This window comes from Rhinopithecus roxellana, chromosome 10, assembly GCF_007565055.1.
Source record: "Rhinopithecus roxellana isolate Shanxi Qingling chromosome 10, ASM756505v1, whole genome shotgun sequence".
Taxonomy (NCBI): domain Eukaryota; kingdom Metazoa; phylum Chordata; class Mammalia; order Primates; family Cercopithecidae; genus Rhinopithecus; species Rhinopithecus roxellana.
The window spans coordinates 56,497,019-56,518,034 of record NC_044558.1 but is presented as its reverse complement, the minus strand read 5'-3'; the positions used below and the strand labels follow the sequence as shown (position 1 = coordinate 56,518,034).

At 52.5% G+C, this 21,016-nt stretch overlaps 2 protein-coding genes across 9 annotated transcripts in view; one reads left to right on the top strand and one right to left on the bottom strand.

The window, feature by feature from the left end:
• PDE1B (phosphodiesterase 1B) overlaps positions 1–11,083 on the top strand; it is a 31,659-nt gene extending 20,576 nt beyond the window's left edge. For 3 of the 8 annotated variants that reach the window (XM_010373850.2, XM_030939136.1, XM_010373851.2), the window contains 13 exons: positions 380–562; positions 742–808; positions 1,435–1,551; positions 4,126–4,266; positions 4,673–4,773; positions 4,881–5,006; positions 5,134–5,235; positions 6,607–6,727; positions 7,064–7,145; positions 7,504–7,612; positions 8,075–8,205; positions 9,051–9,171; positions 9,689–11,083. In XM_010373850.2, coding sequence (XP_010372152.1) covers positions 380–562; positions 742–808; positions 1,435–1,551; positions 4,126–4,266; positions 4,673–4,773; positions 4,881–5,006; positions 5,134–5,235; positions 6,607–6,727; positions 7,064–7,145; positions 7,504–7,612; positions 8,075–8,205; positions 9,051–9,154 — 1,384 coding nt within the window. In that variant the 3' untranslated portion in view covers positions 9,155–9,171; positions 9,689–11,083. Of the gene's footprint in view, positions 1–379; positions 563–741; positions 809–1,434; positions 1,552–4,125; positions 4,267–4,672; positions 4,774–4,880; positions 5,007–5,133; positions 5,236–6,606; positions 6,728–7,063; positions 7,146–7,503; positions 7,617–8,074; positions 8,206–9,050; positions 9,172–9,688 lie in introns of those variants that run through there. The other 5 variants (XM_030939139.1, XM_030939138.1, XR_004059610.1 and 2 more) reach the window with 5 other exon arrangements.
• A 9-nt stretch (positions 11,084–11,092) lies between these two features.
• On the bottom strand, positions 11,093–20,418 carry PPP1R1A (protein phosphatase 1 regulatory inhibitor subunit 1A). Its single transcript, XM_010373852.2, has 7 exons — positions 20,163–20,418; positions 15,998–16,058; positions 14,950–14,987; positions 14,496–14,559; positions 13,740–13,895; positions 12,786–12,892; positions 11,093–12,236 (listed from the first exon to the last, which is right to left on the bottom strand). Exons 1-7 carry the CDS (start codon positions 20,244–20,246, stop codon positions 12,231–12,233), a joined length of 516 nt encoding a protein of 171 aa, XP_010372154.1. The 5' UTR covers positions 20,247–20,418; the 3' UTR covers positions 11,093–12,230.
• Between the last annotated feature and the right edge of the window lie 598 nt (positions 20,419–21,016).

Sequence of the window (21,016 nt, the reverse complement as noted above, 5' to 3'; positions counted from 1 at the left end):
ATTTCATCTGTTTCTCTTTCCCTTTTTAATGTGGCCTACTAGACAATTTAAAATTTCATATATGCGGCATTTTATTTCTATTGCATTTTATTTCTATTGGATGGTGCTGCTCTATAGCATCCCTGAAAGATGCATTCCATTTCCTGCTTAAACGCTTCCATAGTTGGGATGCTCACTGCCTCACACAGAGACCTGTTTCATTATCGGAGATGTTAGATAGAGAAATAAAAAGATATAGAAAAAGAAAGGAAACAGGGTTGAAGACAGAGAGAGAGCTGGCATGAGAGTTACTAAATGTGGGGTATGGCTGGGTACAGGGTCTCTGGGCTGTGGAAGCACCTGCTGTCTTTCCTCTGTGACTCCCCTTCTGGGGTCTCAGGCATATCTTGGACACGGAGGACGAGCTGCAGGAGCTGCGGTCAGATGCCGTGCCTTCGGAGGTGCGGGACTGGCTGGCCTCCACCTTCACCCAGCAGGCCCGGGCCAAAGGCCGCCGAGCAGAGGAGAAGCCCAAGTTCCGAAGCATTGTGCACGCTGTGCAGGCTGGGATCTTCGTGGAACGGTGAGGCTCGCCCACACTCAGCCTCCCTCTGCCTTTAGCTGTGTCCCTCTTTCCCAGCCACCCTGGTCTTCCATGACCACCAGCCATATGATCCCATGGCTCATCTCCATATCCCCAGCTGGCCAGACCTCCACTCCCAGACCTTCATATGTGGGCTTCTTCTCATTGTTCTCTCTTAGGATGTTCCGGAGAACATACACCTCTGTGGGCCCCACTTATTCTACTGCGGTCCTCAACTGTCTCAAGGTGATCTCTGGGTTTTTGGGAAAGAGGAGAAGGTTGGGGGATGGAATAGCCATTGGGACTTCTAGACCCTGTTTATGGCATGATTTTTGCCTGCCTTTTTTTTTTTTTTTTGAGATGGAGTCTCACTCTTGTCATCCAGGCTGGAGTGCAGTGGTGTGATCTTGGCTCACTGCAACCTCCGCCTCCCTGCAAGCGATTCTCCTGCCTCAGCCTCCTGAGTAGCTGGGATTACAGGTGCCAACCACGACGCCCAGCTAATTTTTGTAGTTTTAGTAGAGATGGGGTTTCACCATGTTGGCCAGGCTGGTCTCTTGACCTCAAGTGATCTGCCCACCTTGGCCTCCCAAAGTGCTGGTGCTACAGGCATGAGCCACCACGCCCGGCCTGCTTTCCCTTTTAACTGTTGTTCTCACATTTGTCAAAACAGCTTTTGCCCACTCTAGGAGCAAACTCCTGCCTTCCTGTGTCTCCCATACTGAGGGATATATGGGAAGAAAGAGGCACACTTCACCATCTCTTTGCTTTCCTATTTACCAAGACTTTGTACTCATGGGAAGTCCTTCTTGAAGTCTAACTTCAACTCTTGCTGCTGTTGGAAAGCAACATAATCTATGGTTTCTCCACAGAACCTGGATCTCTGGTGCTTTGATGTCTTTTCCTTGAACCGGGCAGCAGATGACCATGCCCTGAGGACCATTGTTTTTGAATTGCTGACTCGGCATAACCTCATCAGCCGCTTCAAGGTTGGGCAGCATCCTACCTCTACCTGCAGGCAGGATTCTCCACTCCTCTCATGCCTGTTCTAAAAGCCTCCCAACAAACAGATTCCATAGATCCCCTCACTCAGTCTCAACAGCAGGGAAATCTCCCCACGCCCACGCCCAGTCTACCTTTTCTGTCATTTGCTGCAGTCTTAGTTCCAGACTTCATGAATTGCTTTCTAGGGGGAGATTCTAGGTCTGCAACCATCTAGCCTGGGATTCTGCTCCCCCTCGCTTTGCTTTTTTCCCCCAGCTTGTGCTCTCTAGGCCGACTGGCAGTGTGGACACTGGAGGCCTGGAGTTCAGATGCTGTCAGCCAGTGCCCTTTGGGACTGGAATCCATGTGTTTCCTGGATAAAACTGACCACTCCCTCCCCTATCCCCCAGTTCTGGTCTCTGTGCAAGGAATTTTATGGAGAAGGTCAGCTCTTGACAGGCTGGGGTGGGGTTGTATGACAGGGGGACGATGTGTGAACTTCATTTGCTCTTCAGCTTGTCTGGATGGGAAGAATTATATGAGATTAAAGTCCTTCCTAGATCCTGTACCAGAAGGGAGCATCTTTTGGGAGGGAAAAAGTGCCAGGAAAAAAAAGAAAACACTTTCACATGGAAAAACCACATTTGGAAGTAGAGGGTGAGGGAGGTTGAAGAGCCATAATGGGGATATTGGGTCAGCACTTTGGGGAGCAGCAGATGTTTATGGTGAAGGGAAACATGGATGATCTGAAGGGCCATAGAGGGGGCGGTCAAAGGAGTCCAGGTGGAGAGTCCCCTCCCAGGCCATCTTTGGGAGGTCATTCCATTCGTCCTCTGCCTCCACTTCACTTGAACAAATTATTTGTGCATGTGAGCTCTTCCTCCACCCTTGACTCCTCCTTTTACAACTCCCTAGTTTCCAAAATTTTCCCGAGATGCTCAGTTGAAATCTTCTTAAGTGCCTTCTGGAAGCCTGTTCTGCAATTTTACTCCCTTCTTTCCACTCCTGCCCTCTCCAGGACAGAGAATAGCAGGGCTGTCTTTTTCCTAAGACTTTTCCCAGCTCATGTTTCTCCAAACTGGCTCTCAGACTTCAGTCACTAGCTTCTCCTAAAGTCTGCCTCCTTACCTGGAAGTACTGGGTTTGGGGGACCTCAAGAGTAGCTGTTTTGGGTTGGGTTTGCCCAGTCCCAGTCTGCTTTGCTCCAAGGCAGTTAGAGGAAGGAGGCGGTGCTTATTGTTTTAGTTTTCTTTGATGGTAGGGCCAGTAGCAGCTGCCCTTCTCAAACTCCACATTCTCTTCCTGGGCACCTAGCCCCTCCCCTACTCCTCCCTTTTTCTTCCCTTCCCTCCAGGGACGCCATGGCAACGCAAAAGCAAGGGCAGTCGTCATGGAAACAGTCCTTTAAAATTTCCTGAATTTGGGGCACAGCCCTCCAGGGGTGCGGGTGGGGGATGTTAGGGTCTGGCTGACTAGTGGTGCTTCTTCTGTGTCTCTGTCACTGTATTGCTCATCTCTACAGAAACCTCCCGAGTCCTGAACCTTCGTCCCTTCCTAGCCTCCAGAGATTCAGGGACAGATCACCAGTCCTGTCCTCTGGGAGCCTTGAGCCTTCTGAAGGAGGCAGACATACCCTAAGGGTGTATACAGAGACAGGAACCGAATTCAGAGTAGCTGGACAGAGAGCTCTGGCTCATGGTGCTTTTGTGTGTGTTCTGTGGGACTGAGGGTGGGGGTACTGGTGCATGTAGAGGGTAGGTGGTCAGGGAGGGTTTCTCAAAGGAGAGGGCAACCCACATCTGGCTGGAAGAGTCCTCTCTAGGTCTTCTTCATTCCCTTGCTTCCAAGCCCTTCTTCATGGTTTTGGATTTGGGGATGGAGTGGGGTGGTTGGAAGGTAGGAGGGAAGTTTGCCTTTTCTTTGAAATCTCCAGGGAAATAATAATAATTATAGCTATTCTTTTTTTATTTTTTTATTTTTTTTATTTGAGATGGAGTCTCGCTCTGTCGCCCAGGCTGGAGTACAGTGGCTGGATCTCAGCTCACTGCAAGCTCTGCCTCCCGGGTTTACGCCATTCTCCTGCCTCAGCCTCCAGAGTAGCTGGGACTACAGGCGCCCGCCACCTTGCCCGGCTAGTTTTTTGTATTTTTAGTAGATACGGGGTTTCACTGTGTTAGCCAGGATGGTCTCGATCTCCTGACCTCGTGATCCGCCCGTCTCGGCCTCCCAAAGTGCTGGGATTACAGGCTTGAGCCACCGTGCCCGGCCAATTATAGCTAATCTTTAGAGAGCATTTACTAAATGCCTTGTACTTATCTCATTAATTTCCAGGTCGGTGGTATTATCTTCATTCTGCAATTAAGTATCTGAGGTACAGAGAGGCATGTGACTTTCCCAAGTTGCACAGTCAGCAGGTGGTAGAGGCAGGATATGAGCCAGGTTTACCTGACTAGGTCCTGTGCTCTGTCCCTATGCCACACTGCCTTCTACAGAAAGCTGAGGTTGTTGATCTTGGTCTGTAGTCACCACCATTCCTGCGGATCCTTGATACACCTCCATTTCCCCCACCCCCCCCGCAGATTCCCACTGTGTTTTTGATGAGTTTCCTGGAGGCCTTGGAGACAGGCTATGGAAAGTACAAGAATCCTTACCACAACCAGATCCATGCAGCCGATGTTACCCAGACAGTCCATTGCTTCTTGCTCCGCACAGGGATGGTGGTAGGTGCCCTGGAGATGATTCTTCTGTGATTCAGGGCCTATGGCTACAGAACCGGGAGGTCTAGAGTGTACTCCCATTTCCATTTCTCCTCTTTGGTTCTTCTTGGGCACTCCAAAGCCTTTACAGAGTCGAACAGGATTAAACTCATTCTAGAGAATTCCCAGGTAGACTAAAACTTCTTGGACAGTGCTAGGGACATGTGCTGGGATGCAATGGAATGTTGCAGGTTCGGATGGAGGAAGCTCCTTGGCCATTCCAGGAGCTGAGAAACCTGGCTGCATTAACCAAGAGCTGGCCTGGAAGCGTGGAAGGGATGGGATGAGTGGTCTAGCCTGTGTGTGGAGGTTCTTGGGCAGTGACCAGCAGGCGTCAGCCCTCTCTTATTCTTTCTCTTTCCTCCTGTAGCACTGCCTGTCGGAGATTGAGGTCCTGGCCATCGTCTTTGCTGCAGCTATCCATGATTATGAGCACACGGGCACTACCAACAGCTTCCACATCCAGACCAAGTGAGGGGTGGGGATGTGGCAGGGGCAGGAGAGGCCAAGCAGAGGTGGGGGAGGTTGTCAGAGTCCCTTTTTACAGGGGGTGGTCATGATGACCTGTGGCTTTGTAGGTCAGAATGTGCCATCCTGTACAATGATCGTTCAGTGCTGGAGAATCACCACATCAGCTCTGTCTTCCGACTGATGCAGGATGATGAGCTGAACATTTTCATCAACCTCACCAAGGATGAGTTTGTGTGAGCAGAAGCCAGTACTTGGCATCCCTAAGAGCCTCCCTTACCACAAACCCCATTTTCCACTTCCTGGACCTGCTGCCCAGCAGCACCGAGGGGGCTGATCGCTTCTCTTTTTATGTCCACTCAGAGAACTCCGAGCCCTGGTCATTGAGATGGTGTTGGCCACAGACATGTCCTGCCATTTCCAGCAAGTGAAGACCATGAAGACAGCCTTGCAACAGCTGGAGAGGTGGCATCTGGTGGGGTGTGGCTGGGGCCAGGCCAGAGGGAGGGGTGTGTGGACTGGGGGGTATACACAAGGGTAGTTGGTGTGCCAGGTCTTTACCTGGATGTAGAGACTCCACTGGCTCCAGGTATCCGACTGCATCTCTGTGTAAGTGTGGTGTGTGTGTGTGTGTGTGTGTGTGTGTGTGGCCTTACATCACATACACCCGAGGCAGCTGATCCACTGGAGAGTGCTTTGGGCTGGGAATCTAAGATGGGGGTTCTCATTGCAGCTCCAGGACAGGCTTACTCTGGAATGTTGGAAAATTCATTCGACCCTTCTGGACCCCAGTTTTATTAGCTCTGAAATGGTGGAAATGACATGCCTCTCCCAACAACAGCTTGCCCCTAGTTCCTAGTCTCATAGGGCGATTGGGAGAGTCATATGAGGTTTAAACAAATGCACAGAACAAATGCCATAATTGCATCTAATGCTGCTTAAAAGTGGGTGGGAATGTATAAATGTGTGTGTGAGTGGACTCTGTGTGTGTCCTGAAGGTGTGTGTTAATCTCTGTGTATGATGTTTATGTGTGGGAGAGTATGCAGTGTCATAGTGGGTCATGGTTGAGGGTATAATAATAATCATTACTATTCTAAATAATATCTACTGAGCACTTATTATGTGCTAGACACTCTCCTGAATACTTATTTGTTGTTTGTCACTTAATTCTCAGAACTACCTGATACGTCGTAGGGTTGTTATTTCCATTTTAGAGTTGAAGAAAATGAAATATGGAAATTTTAAGTAACTTGCACAGTGTCACACAGCTAACATGTGGTAGGTATAGATGTGAACCCAGGCCCTTCGATTCTAAGAGCCTGGGCTCTCAGCTACTAACCTGTGCTGCTACCTAAACATATATAAGTGTGTGTGTGTGTATGTGTGTGTGTGTAGCTTTGGAGGGTGTTTGAAATTATGTGAGGCTGGGCGTGGTGGCTCATGCCTGTAATTCCAGCACTTTGGGAGGCCGAGGCAGGTGGATCAGCTTGAGGTCAGGAATTTGAGACCAGCCTGGCCAACATGGCAAAACCTTGTCTCTACCAAAAAAATACAAAAATTAGCTGGGTGTGGTGGCATGTGCGCCTGTAGTCCCAGCTACTCAGGAGGCTGAGGTAGGAGAATCATTTGAACCCAGGTGACGGAGGTTGCAGTGAGCTGAAATTGTGTCACTGCTCTCCAGCTTGAGCAACAGAGTGAGACCCTGTCTCAAAAAAAAAAAAAAAAAAACAAAAAATAAGTTATGTGATAGGGTGTGCATGGGAAATTAGGGAATGGTCCAGGTTTCCTTTTCCTAAAAGATCAGTCTCCCTTCCCTTGCCACCTGCCCCAACCAGGATTGACAAGCCCAAGGCCCTGTCGCTACTGCTCCATGCTGCTGACATCAGCCACCCAACCAAGCAGTGGTCGGTCCACAGCCGCTGGACCAAGGCCCTCATGGAGGAATTCTTCCGCCAGGTAGTGTGGCATCTTTGCTTCCCCTGTGCCTATGGGGGCCTTATCTCCCCTTTTGCTCTCTAAGTTCCCCACTCATACTCCATATCCTCCTTTTGCTACCTGTAGTCTCTGACCTGATACCAAATCCTTGGGGTAAAATCCCATTATCCTAAAAGCCTAACAATAGTTGCATTTCATTTGCATATATTTCATTTGCATATTACTAATTTCCAGGTCAACGGTGCAAAAATTTCACACAACCCCCCACCCCTGCCACCTGCCACCTGCCACCTGTACCCCAGATCTGGTAGGTCTGAGGTATCCTCTCCAGCTTTCCTACCCTGCTCTCTCCTCTAGGGTGACAAGGAGGCAGAGTTGGGCCTGCCCTTTTCTCCTCTCTGTGACCGCACTTCCACGCTGGTGGCACAGTCTCAGATAGGTGAGTGTCCTCTCCTGCAGGAAGGGGAAGACTGGGAAGGGGAACAGATACTGCCTGGGTCAGGATTGCTCCAAGTCCTCAGTCCCCCAAACCATTCTTCCTGTAGAGGAAAGCCTACTGTGCTAGAGCATGGGGTCTTGGGATAGGAGGCCAGGGGGCTGCAATGGCAGGGAGGAGCTCTCTGGGGCACCAAGACATCATCCCAAAGCCTGCCCCACATTGGGAAGTTTTCAGCCTCAGGTTACCTCTCTAGCTTCTTTCATAAGGAGCCAGGGGTCCTGGCCATGCCAGCTGTATCCTCTGTCTAGCCCTCCAGATAAAAGCAAGACATCTCTATGGCATTGCTCCTCCACTGCAGGGTTCATCGACTTCATTGTGGAGCCCACATTCTCTGTGCTGACTGATGTGGCAGAGAAGAGTGTTCAGCCCCTGGCGGATGAGGACTCCAAGTCTAAAAACCAGCCCAGGTGAGGGTGGCTGGGGTAGCCAGATATCCTGCTTCCGGAAGGCAGTGGTAGGGAGGGAGTTGGACTCACGGAGAGGACCGATTCACAGTTGTGGTGGGGTGGTGGGGAGGCAAGCTGCTTCGAGCTTGGGAGTCCCTCTGCCATCAGGGGCAGAAGGATGGGATCAGAAGGGTGTGACCTGTGCCTGTGCTCCCCTTGACCATATTTTTGTTTCTTCCATTAGCTATCTTTACTGACTTCTGGAGAATCTTGTTTTAATTTTCCTTCTACCAGGAGGGAAGATGTGGAGAGGGAGGGGTGAAATGAGGGGGAGAGGGACAGGGACTTGGGGAATATCTAGTAGAGGAAAAGAGGAAGACAAAGTTCCCTGAACCTTCTCATGGTCTTCCATGAGTGGGCTAAGGTGGTTCTGGAGTGGGCTGGGTCTTACTTCTTGGGGCTGTTGGGGGGTTCTGCTTCTAGCTTTCAGTGGCGCCCGCCCTCTCTGGATGTGGAAGTGGGAGACCCCAACCCTGATGTGGTCAGCTTTCGTTCCACCTGGGTCAAGTACATTCAGGAGAACAAACAGAAATGGAAAGAACGGGCAGCAAGTGGTGGGCACCGTGGCAGAGGGTGGGGGTGAGAACTTGTGTGGGTGGATCATGGAGCACTAGGAGGTCCATTTTTCTTAAGCCCCTGGGGAAACCCTTCGCCGGACTCCTTGAGTTGGGAATGGAGCTGATCAGACCAGTTAGATCACAGAAAAGACTGGCCGAGTGACCTGGGATGTTCTTTTTTTTTTTTTTTTTTTTTTCTTTTGAGACAGAGTCTAGCTCTATAGCCCAGGCTGGAGTGCAGTGGCGGGATCTCAGCTCACTGCAAGCTCCGCCTCCGGGGTTTACGCCATTCTCCTGCCTCAGCCTCCCAAGTAGCTGGGACTACAGGCGCCCGCCACTTCACCCTGCTAGTTTTTTGTGTTTTTAGTAGAGGCGGGGTTTCACTGTGTTAGCCAGGATGGTCTTAATCTCCTGATCTCGTGATCCGCCCGTCTCAGCCTCCCAAAGTGCTGGGATTACAGGCTTGAGCCACCGTGCCGGGCCAACCTGGGATGTTCTAAGAATGGGGCCTATAGAGATGATAGAGACAGCCAGATATTCCACAACCCAAGGGTCCTTGTGCACACCGTGGTCCCTGTAAATGGTGCCCCTGCAGATTTGGCTAATTTGGTGGACCTGTCTGGGAAATCTCTTCCTGTGTGAGGTGGTGGTAGGGTGGTGTTGAGGGTTCTGAGTTTTAGCAAGGCTACAGAGGTTCTTCCCAAGTGGGGATGGGTTGAATGTAGTTCAGCTTGAAGGCAGGTTGATGCATGAGAATCCCTTATGTTTCTCCACATACTCCTTGGGTTCTGGGGAAGAATACTTCTTGGCCTAAGCTCAGCTTCCTTTATGCTCCTCTACAGGCATCACCAACCAGATGTCCATTGACGAGTTGTCCCCCTGTGACGAAGAGGCACCCCCATCCCCTGCCGAAGATGAACACAACCAAAATGGGAATCTGGACTAGCCCTGGGGCTGGCCCAGGTGAGCCTGTTGTGGTGGAGGGCATAGGAGAGCTGGTGTCTATTGTGGCATCTTTGTTGGGTCGTCTCTGGGCTCCAACAGATGCGACATTCTCTCTCCCTCTTTTGAGCAGTAAAATGGAGGGAGTGAAGACATAGAATGGAGCCAAAGTGTGGGTGGAGCAGGGAAATCCTCCCACCCTCTTCTGTCCCCAGTCCCTGCGGGAAGAAAGGAGGTAGTTTCTCAGAACAGCAGCAGAACAGTGTGGGCCCACTGTTCCAGGTGACAGCTAACTTACCCCGCACCTTAGGGAGAGTTAGGGAAAAAGGAGCCCAGCCAGGGCACACGGCTCAGTGAGGGCAGCTAAACATGACTTCGACTTCAGCCCCTATCCACCCCCTTGGCTAGGCACCCTTCTGAACGGCATTTTCTGCACAACTCTACTCGGGACTGAGTGGGGATCAGGACTTGGAGAAGGAAGGTCAGGTTGGAGGTGAAGGCCAAGCTCAGGCACTGAAGTTCCTCCCTCTTTCCCCAGGTCTTCATTGAGTCCAAAGTGTTTGATGTCATCAGCACCATCCATCAGGACTGGCTCCCCCATCTGCTCCAAGGGAGCGTGGTTGTGGAAGAAACAACCCACCGGAAGGCCAAATGCCAGAGATTTGGGGTTGGGGAAAGGGCCCCTCCCCACCTGACACCCATTGGGGCACACTTTAATGTCCCGGCAGCAAGAATGGGGAACTTCAGGCTCCCAATGGTCACTGTGCCCATCCCTCAGCCTCTGAATTCTCTTCATGGCCAGGTGGCTGCCAGGGAGTGGGGAGCTTCCCGGAGGCTTCCCAGGGCCTTGGGGGAGGGTCAGAGATGCCAGCCCCCTGGGACCTCCCCCATCCTTTTTGCCTCCAAGTTTCTAAGCAATACATTTTGGGGGTTCCCTCAGCACCCCCCACCCCAGATCTTAGCTGGCAGGTCTGGGTCCCCCTTTTCCTCCCCTGGGAAGGGCTGGAATAGGATAGAAATCTGGGGGTTTTCAGAGCCCTATGTGTGGGAAGGGGAGTGGGTTCCTTCAGGGCATGGTACCTTTCTAGGACCTGGGAATGGGGTGGGTAAGACATCCTCTTCACCCCAGAATTGCACTGCTTCAGCCCCATCTCCAGCCTGATCCTCTGCAATCTTCCTTCTCTCCCTTTCTGATACAGTGACTGGGAAAAAAGGAGCCATTGTGACCAGGGGCTGCGGGAGGCCTTCCCTGGGACCTTCCTTGGGACTGTTCTGGGACCCTGGGGCTTGTCACCTGCCCTGGCTGAGTCCTGAGCCCTTTGCCTCCTTCCTCTCACCTGGGGCTGGGAGGCTCCCATCCGACCAATGTCTGTAACGTGCTTTGAGATCTCCCCAGCAAAGCACCTTCAGGATGTATCAACACCAGCTGGGTTAGGGTCAAGGGTGCCTGGGGAGGGTGAGGTATAATCCAGTAATCCTGCGTTGCTAAAAGAGAGGGTCTGTCCCCTCCTTTCCACTTCTCAGAACTGGCCCAGCTGCAGACACTAAGAAGCTCCTCCCCTGAGACAAGCAAGGGGTAGTGGGTGAAAGGCAGATGGAGGAGGCGCTTAGGGCTGCTGCCTTCCTGTCCCCTGGAGAGAACCCAGCCAGGCGCGGTGCCCCTTCCTCTCCTCAGGCTCCTCCTTGCCCCCACCTTGCCCCGGGAAAGGCCAAAGTCCAGGTGACTGCCCTCCTTTCTTGTAAATACCAACCATGCATTTGTACAGTGGGCCCTGTTCATGCGAAGTCCATATCCATGGTCTCCTAGACCTGCTACCCTGATACTTCCACCCTACCCCACCCCGAGTAGGGCAGAGATGCATGTGACTCACCCCTGCCCTTGGTCTCCCAGACCCCTGCTATAGCCAGAGAACAATAAAGAAGGGAGACCAGGCCTGACTGTGTGTGTTCACTGGGTGCAAGTTGACCAAGCATCTTCACATACATACACTCTTTCCAGCGGGATAAAATCTGGGTGAGGTGTTCTCCCTTTTATATATATATACACACATTTAGGTATGTATCTGGGCAAGCTGAGGCCCAGGAGGAGGCCCCGAGGGCTCACAGTAGCTGCATGGCAGAAGTGGGACCTGACGCTTCTCAGGCTCTGCTCTTGCCTCTGTACCACATGCTTCAGCAGGGAGGGGGAAAGAATCTTGCCTTTCCTCCTTTCCTCTCTCCCACTACCTAGGAAAATCAAAAACAGCAGCAGGAGAGAGGCCTGGCCGTGAGATCTGAGACAGTTTCTTCTCTTATGCTTGGTTTTTGTCTTATCTGTCCTCAGTGTCTAGGACAAGGGAACCCTTCCAGTCTCCAGCATGGGCCTCTTCATTAATAGCCACTGTGTTCTCTATCCATTGTTGCTAACGGGTTGAAATAACGGACAGCGGTCCCACAGCTGGAAGAGGGAACACATCCTGAAGCTTGGGAATCCAAAAGGAAGGCAGCTGAGGCTTGGAGGGCAGGCAAGGAGGTATCCCTACAACACCACACCCTCTATCCCATGGGCCAAGTGCCATGGTGCAGTTCCCCCTTTTGTCCAGCAGATGGAGCCCACCGCACAGTCACAGCTGGACACGGCACAGGCCTTAGAGCGCGGAGTGTTCCAGCTGCAGGGCAGGCCTGTGAGGTGGTCAGATCGTTCCTCAATAAGAAAAGAGAACGTGGGGCTTTTCTTCGTTCTTGGCAGACTGGAAGTTAGTCCTCCCACCTATCTGACCCTCATCTCTCTTCCCACAGCAAGTAAAGTCAGGGCTAGGGGAAGAACTCTTCCCTGCTCAAGGCTTCTGCCTAGCTCCTCTGTTTCTTCCTTCCCAGAGGCAGCTTGGCAGGAGGATGGGGGCTGCAGAGAGGGCTGCGCAAGAAGGCAGGGAGAAAGGATTCTCCAAGTTGGGAAAGAAGGAAAGTGCCAAGGACCTAACACCAAATTTATCACTTTTTAAAAACAAGAGATTTTCCCCAAAAGTGAAGGAGTAGGAAACAAATCCGGTGTCCATGCATTCCCAAACTGCAGTCTTGATCCCAAGATATCTCCTCCTCTCTCAGACCTGTTATGGGGGAAGGAGGACAGAAAGAGAAGGTGAGAGGCCAGATGGTCATTTGGTCCCTTCCCCTTCTGGCCATCCCATCTGTGAACATTTAATGTCTCAGAAAGCTTGTTCTGATGTCTGAGAGCAGTCTTTCCCATGTCCAGTCTATGCAGGGGGCTGGGGATTGTAAAATCAAAGCTCAGGAAGTTACCTAATCAATGCATCCTCCAGGCAGGGAGAGCCACTGCCCACCTCAGCTGGGCAGGGGAGGATCTCCCTTCGGGTTCCAAATCCCCTTTATCAAAAAATCCACGACCTACTGCTCTCACCCATTCCAGGAGCCAGAAGTCCTACACAAAGTCTAATCTCAAACCTTCTTGCTGCAGCTATCCATTTCTTTGTCTGTCAGAGGAGATGCAAGTCCTTTTACCATAAAGAATAACTTTTCAGGGACTGAAGCTGGTTCTTTGTTTTCCTTTTCCTAGACTCCAAATATCAGCCCCTTGCCTTTGTCCACAATATTAGCCTCCTCTCCTACGGCCTGGCAGCCCAGCCCTGGGGTCTTACCGAGTTGGCTCCCTTGGAATCCAATGGTGGTATATGGGTTGAAGGTTCCTTTGTGCTGGGTTCCTTACTGCCTCTCTCCTGAGTTTTAGGGATGGATTCTGTAGGCTCTGGGGAGGGAAAATAGGGGTGGGAGGAAGAAGTGGCATTCATAAAGGTGTTGGGGAGGGAACTGCTTCTCCTCACTGCATCTGTACCCCAGTGGCCCCTGAGAGAGCCCCAGGACCAAGTTGGGTGCAATCAGGCAAGACCAACAGGGTTTTCCTTTTTCACAATTACTGCTATAGGTTCACTTTTTCAAAATCTTCAATCAAATTGGAAAGAATAAACCCTTGAAACAGTTGAAAAAACAGTTGAAAAAACAAAACTCAATATGTGTCTAAACCCGACATGAACTCATAGGAGGCTATTTTTATTCTTTATTCTGCTTAGTGAGACCATTCACTGGGTTGCAGAAATATTATGTGTTGATTGTAGGGTTCTCTGCTGGGAATACTATGTGATACACAGCTTATGTACTGTATCTTCACAAAATTGGAGGCGTTCTGAATTCTGGAATATGTCTAGGATAAGGGACATAGCGCCCTGCTACCAGCTTCCACTTATTGCATGCTCTGTATGTGTCAGGTGCTGTGGCAAGAGCCAGTCTCATTTAATAGTCACACGCAACCCACTGCAACAGGCACCCTCATTATCATTTTATACTCTGAGGTTAAGTCGTTCAAGGCCTCTCGGCTGGTAAAGTAGCAAGTGGCAGAGCCAGGATTCAGGCCTGTGACTGCTGTTTCCCTGAAGGTGGGTCCCCCCATGTAGCCACAGTGGGGCTCTGAGGTTCAAGTTGGGAGGGCTTGGTGTCACTCAGTAAGGAAAAGTGAAGATTCAAATGTATGCCGAACATGCAAATAGATCCATATTCTTGAGACGGTTTTTGCCTACTACTAGGCAGCCTGAACATACTTTTTGCTGTCCCAGAGGTGCCCAGCCTTGACTCCACTTCTGTGTCTGGGATCCCAGGTGGGCGGGACTCCTGGGTTCCTGTGCTCTCAGCGGCCCCCTCAGGCTCCTCTCCTTGCTGCTGTTGCCCCAGGTGATGTTCAACCATCATCTGGAGCTCTGGGGACACACAGAAAGGGAGGGAACACTGGATATGACTGCCTAGCATCTCCCCTGTGGGCCCCCAGATTCAACAGCCCCACTAAAGGCTCAGCACACATTGCTAGGTGTTTGACTTTCCCATCCACTGAGATCTGAACAAGGAAGGGACATTAGCTGGCAATAAGGAGGGATGAAAACTAGACCATAAAAAGTACTCTTTTTCACAGATAAGGGAGGCATAGGAGAAGAGCCTTTAAGAACAAGGGATACTCCTCACTTGCTGGGATACATGGTCTTCCCTGGGGGAAGGTGGAAAGGCTCAATTTAGATTCAAGAAAAATTTGAGTACCTTGTACATGTTGTGCACTGTGCCGGTGAGTTCACATATATTATTTTATCTGCCATAATGAGGTAGTATTCAAGGCTCAGTAAGTTAAGCAGTTTTTCCCAGATCACCCAGCTAGTCAGGGGCAAAACTGGGATTTCAGCCTCAGTTCATCTAGCAACAGTTCTACCATAGTAAAGGCAGATTTAACGACCTCCCTTCCAAAGGGCATTGGGTCTACTCTCCAGCTTCAGGCGTAGAGGAGAAAAAGGGATGGGAGGGGTCTCGCGAACCTTTCATTGTGGGTGTGATCCTTGTCATCTTCTTCCGTTGCCGTGGAGACATTGCCAAAGTGGACTGTGAAGGGCACAGAGGATAGGTGCCAGCCCCCCTTGCCCTCCAGCCCCCCTTGCCCTCTAGTCCCCCATGCCTTCTAGCCCCCCTTGCCTTCCTCCTCTGCTTTGCCAGGCTTTTGGATTGGAGCTTGGAGTAGGTGTGAGCTTCAAAAAGTGGGGGAAGAAAACTCCTGCCTCCCCAACCACCTCGACAACGGTGAGCAAGGAGACTGTGTGTGTGTGTGTGTGTGGTGCATGTGTATATGTTCATTCATGCACATTTGGGGGGTACGGGTACAGGGAAGCGGGAGTCAAAAAGATCCTAGAGACGGGCAGCGGGTTTTAAGGAATAATCCCCTAATGAGTGGGGGGTCGTTTGGGCTGGGCTTACTGGGATGGGCCCGCCGCTCACCTTGAGATGTGGGTTGGGGATCCGGTCTTCATCTATCTCTGAAGGGAACAGGAAAAGGAGAGGGTCATAAGGACAGGAAACCAGGGATCCCCATAGAGCTGACTTTTCAGGGGAGGGGATTCTGCAGCCACGCTCCTCCTGATCTGTCCCTCACATCTGCCCCCAGGCTCTTGGCCCTCATGGCTGCCCTACACCTCCTCCCCGCAGCTCCTCTCCTGTGCTTCCGCTGCCTCCATCCCCCTGCATCTAGTCCTGTCCTTGGCTCTGTGGTCCATCTGCGTCTGCATCTCTGCCTCAGACCTGGATATCCCCAAAGGCAGGATCTGTGGTCTTTTTGCTTTTTTTCTTCCTCCGAAGTATCATGTCTCTTTCTCTCTCCAATCATTCCTCCACCCCAGGGTCAGCCAGAACTAAGCCCTGCATAGGACGGAACAGTGATAGAGAACAGTAAATTTATTCTGTGCAGGGTCTGGAAGGTATAGGTGGAGGCAAGCTGGAGACCCTGGCATCCTGAACTCCAGCCTAGCTTCTTAGCCTGACCCCCTCTCTTCCACACCCCTGTCAAGCTCCCTACCATTCTGTGAGACCTTCTTTTCTCCCCATACCTTGATGGGGATGCAGGTGACCAGAATCTCAGCTGCTCCCTGAGCTGCTTCTAACCTTCCTCTCCCCCTCTGGGGGCTGTGAAGAGCTGGTGGAGGCGGTCCCTCCCCCTCACAGCTGACACTGCCTCTGGGGGTGGGGGTAGCAGCATCTCAGTTGCTGGAGAAACCTGGAAGGCTGTTGCCGCAGCAACCAGCACTCAGTTGACCACCCCAATTCCTGGGGGGCTTAGGAGCCAGGTGGTCTCCCTCCCCTTCCTAGCACTGCTCCATCTTTCCAAAAGCAAACGATATTCTGCAATCCAACCACCACCTTCCTGCCTTCAGGACTGAGGACATCCCCGCCTTCTCAGAGCTGTTCTTCTTCCACCTAGCACCCATCTTGTCATTGGGACCTGTTGCCATAGTGGCCCCCACCCCCTTCAGCAACATATCCCTTGGCTTACCTGGGGATGACTGGTCACTGGTCAGCACGAGGGTGGCAGGGGTGGGGCGGCGCCTCCGAATCTGAGGGAAGGTGGGAAATGGGGAAGAGGTCAAGTACGCGTGGAAGCGTCAAAGCCCCACCCAAAACCACTCAGTAACATAATCCAGCCTAGCCTACTTAACACACCTCGAAAACTGCCATGTTAATGCAGCTGGAGGCCATTACCCTAAGCAAACTTATGCAGAAACAGAAAACCAAATAATGCACATTCTCACTTATAAGTGGGAGCTAAACATTGAGTACTCATGGACATAAAGACAGGAACAATAGACACTGGGGAATACAAGACAGGGAGGGAGGAGGGCAAGGGCTGAAACACTACCTATTGGGTACTATGTTCACTCTCTGGGTCAATCATACCCCAGACCTCAGCACCATGTAACAAAACTGCACATGTACCCCCCTGGATCTAAAAGAAAAGTTGGAAAAAAACACGCCATGTTATACTGAACTGACTGACCCAGGGTGAACACCCCTGGGCTCCTCCTCCTCCCCTGGGGAGAGCTAATCCTAAGGACCCAGAAGACCACTTCCCTTCCCTGCACACCCCCATTCCCCTGTTCTGTGTCTCCACCTCCCCCTGGTCCTGGCCCCAGCTCTCCATCTAAGCTATATCTGCTCTAATGCATTGATCTCTGGCCTGCTGTCCTTCCGTCCATCCTGGATCAATGGTCAGAAATAACTTAAGAGGGCACAGCGCTTTCTCTCAGTCTTCTAACCCACTCCCCAAGCAGACGTTAACATTTTGTGTGACAGCGCCCAGAGAGAGCATCCTTTTCAAGCAACCCCCAGCCTGGGAGGACAACACAGAGGAGGATCTGAATGTGCATCTCCTCTGGCCTGCACCCCTCTCTCCCTAATGTCCTCTCTATCCTTGGATACACTGCCTTTCTGATTTGTCGAGAAATGGGGTTGGGGGAATCCTTGTCATGGTAAATATAATATCAATACAAGGAGGAGCCCTAGGCAGGACCCTGGTCAGGACCCAAAGTTTAGCTGAAAAGTCTTATCCTAGGCTCCAGGTCCCAGTCTAAGAAATTAACATATAAAGCTGACTGACTGCTTTGCCTCTGAGTCCCCTTGCCCCCACTGTTGTTCTTCTGTCATGCTGCCAATAAAGTTGATTGTTGTTGAAGTCAGTCCAAGGACTCCTGGGAGGTGTAGTTTTTCCCCTTTCTCTGGAGGCTTTTGAGGCTTGGAAGCAAGTGGAAGGATGGGGGTTAGAGGATGACCCTCTAGGTTAGCAGTGGGGAGGGAAGGCTAATGGGGCTGGGAAAAGGGCTAAAATTATCCTGGGCTGAGAGGAGTAGGGTGAGGACACTGAATGATCAAACTCTTATCTTTGCATGTCCATTATTTAGAATCATCACCACTGGCCATGGAGGATGACGGAGGTGAACACTGCCCCTCTCTATGCCCAGAAAAGTGGGGGGTACTGGCCATGGCAAGATGGGCTGTTTAAGCCTGAGGGGTGACTCTTTCCAAAGAAGAAACAGGATGCATAGAATGGGGGTCTGTGGGGGTAGGGCATCATTTTCCCAGGAGAATTCAGTGGCATCTGTTTTTGGTGACATTTCAAGGTCCCTGCAGTACCAGTCCTTTGTGTATGTGTGTAAGTGTGCACATGGATGAGTCGCACAGACATTAACTGTCAGTCGTCTCTGGACATTCCTGATACACATGGGCTGGGGACCATCTGTTTCATGTATATGGGGTGGGGGCCATCCTTCGACTAAGAAGACTCTTCTACTTCTTTCCATCCCGGAGGGGAAGGGTGTGGTGGTGGCAGAAGAGGGGAAGAGACAGGGAGAGGGTGGAGTGGCGATCAGTGGATTGATATAACATCAGAGTGGGGAGCCCAAGAAGGAGACTGCAAGTATGACAGAGGGCAGCAGGGCTGTCTGGTCTTAGACACATCACTTCCTTAACCTATTCCTTTCCTTTGGACAAGGTTTCTAAGCACTCGGAGTCCTTGGGAACTGTGATGTCCTTACAGCAGAAAGGAGGAAAGTCAGGCTTCCTGAGGTACCTCCCAGGCACCCGAACTAGTGGGAAATAAGTAGATGGTCTCTTTTCTTTTTCTCATACCTATCCCAAATCCTAGCTGTCAGGAGCATGTGATATCTTCGCCTCGGATTTCTTTCCAAAGCAGTCATGCCAAGGATCTGGAAGCTGTGGGCACCCCTCCACCCCCTGCCACTCTGTGCTCTATAACTCAGAGCTTCCAACTCCTTTTGCCCTCCCGTGGTGTTGGTCTGGGTTAGCAGCACCTGCCAAGCCTGGAGCTGTTTGCCTAACACAGCAGGAGGGGCTGAGGTCAGGCCGCAGGATGAATTTCAGGCCTACCGAGACACAGATTCTGAAGATTAGCAAAAGTAGGCCCAAGTCCTGGCTCTCTTTTTCCCTCTGACTCCTCAGGATTGTCTTGTGCCCCTCCCTTGTCTGCTAGATCCCTGAACCAGCTGGCCTTCCCCCTCCTCCTCCCTACCCACCCACTACACCTGCCTCCTCCAACACCAGATACAGGTGTCAGGCCCTGTCTGTGCCAGTGGGAGGCAGTTCTCCTTGGAACCACATCCCCAACCTCCACAGTCCAGACTCTTGAGCCCTTTTTCCTGGGTCTGAGGTTATCCTGGCTGATGCCCTGCCTCCAGGCATAGCAGCCTTTCCCCTGACTCCCAGTGAACACACCCCATGCTGATGGCTCTCTGTCCTCATCCTCTATAGATTTGTGAGGCTTCAAGATCCTTCGCGTACTCCCACCTTAGAGCTCTGAGGCGGTGGCTCACCCCAGGCCAGAGAGAGGACGGAGACGCAGGTACCAAACCCTGTCTCCACATTGGGAAGCCAAAGCGGTAGGGAGAGTGTGTGTATCCCGGCCCCCTTCCCTTCACATCAGACCTTATTCTACCAAACAGCTGGAGCAACAAAAATGACAAAAAACACTCTCTCCACCTCATCCCAAGAGGTCACAAAGTTTTTTTCGGGTGTGTGTGTGTGTGAGAGGGGTGGGGGGTGCTGGCTAGCCAGAGCCTGGCAGCTTGTTGGGAGAAACAGAGAACTGACCTTGTGGGAAACTGATATTCTTTAGGAATGGGAATGTCTAGGCAAATGGACAGAGATTACAAAGAGATGGAGCAATAGGCAAATAAGCAAATATTTGGCAAACGAGCAGTAGTAAGGACCACGGGTGGCCACCCTCTCCACACATACGCTCACTCTCACCGAGGCATACACTTGCTCACACACTCTCATACACTGCCCCCTCTGCCAGGCTGCTCTGAGCTAAAAATAGACCAGGCTAGGAGGCTGGGCCAGGGCCCTGGACTCCCACCCCTTGAGCCAAGGCTGTCACAGTGCTTCTCCCTTGCATATTGTTCAGCTTGGACCCCAGCCCCTGGAAAGACTCCATCTCTGGCCTCCCAGTGCCACTGGCTCTGTCCCACCCGGACTCCCCACTCCAAAGGGCAGGAGTTGGGAATAAGGACCATGTGTGGAGACCTGAAGAACAGAGCCTCAGCCTACAACTCGACCAACCCTCTCCCCTCTCCCCTCTCCCTGGAGCCCCAGCCCTCTCAGTGGTCCTCAGTCCCTTCCTGTTATCACTTTCGGAGCCCAGCAAGGTGGCCCCCAGTAAGGAGGAGACAGGGAAGCTGTTTCTTCTCTTCCAACTCCCACCCTTCCAGGCTCCCTCTCCATTACCGACCCCTCCCCAGACCCCTCCCGCATTGCTGCTGATTCCCTTCAGCGCCACCACCAAGCTCAGAAACTCTAGTGGGGGTTGACTGGGTGGGGGATGCAGGGTTGTTTAAGGAGGGAGGGGTCGTGTCCTCAAGCAGACCCCCTCCCCCAGGGCTGGGGAGGAAGAGAGCAACTCTCGCGGGGCCAGGCATCGAGTGGAGGCGCTCTTCCTTCGGTCAGTCTCAAAGAAGCACAGATTCGAGATGTGGCTCCGACAGTGGGGGAGGGGACAGAAGACCCCCCCCACCCCCCGCAAACTGAGCGTTCGTCCTCAAAAGGGCGCACTGCTAAGGGAGGACTAGGCAGGGATCCTGGGTCCCACCAGTCCAGGGGTCCCTCGTCCTTGGCTGGGCAGTGCCCTGTCGCCCCGCCCTGCTCCGCACCTGCTCCGCCGCCTCGGGGTCAAGGTGCGGCTCCAGCAGCGGGACCGTGAACTGGATTTTTCGGGGGCTGTTGTCTTGCTCCATGGCTGGGGCGGCGGCCGCTGGGCCCGCGCTGCGGCGGGAGGGAAGGCGGCGGGACTCGGGGCTGGGGCGGGCGCGCTCCCTCTCCGCTCCGCTCCGGCCCCGGCCCCAGCCCGGCGCGCTCGGCTCCCGGCTCCCAGCACACCGCTCCCAGCTCGCGGCTCCGGGGACTCTGCAGCCGCCGATTGGCTCCGCACCCGCCCCTCCCGGCCCCCTCCCCCTCCCCCAGCCCGGAACCTTAACCCCGTAGTGGCTGCGCCAGCGGCTGCGGGGGTCACCGCCCCGCGGGCCGGCGAGTCCGGGCGTGGCCCGGGAGCCGTCGTAGTGGACAGCTCAGGCAGATACCTCAGTGCCCACGGAGTTTTGGGCAGGGCGTTGGGGTGGGGAGCGGCTAGGAAGAACTTCCCCTAGCCGGAGCAGGTTGTAGGGGCTGGGAAAGTAGAGGGGCGCTGCAGGAGAGGAGACTGCAAACGTGAGAGGAAGATTGCATTTATGATTTAAAAGGGGGTCGTATTATAGAGAAAAGATGGAAAGGGGATTTAGGCATGCAGCAGGAGGGATTAAAGTTAGACTTCGAGAGGGACTTTCCCTTGAAAGGAAAACACTAGGCGGAGGTAAAAACTTGGAGGGAAATAAGAAGTCTGCAAATCGGCCCTGTGTTCCCTCAGTGCCAGGGAGAGGAAACTGAAGACTTCAGAGGGTCTCCGGAGGGCGCGTTTCTCCTGAAGTGCCTGTGGGAGTGGGTGGAGGGCTTGGGGAGAGAGGACCCATCT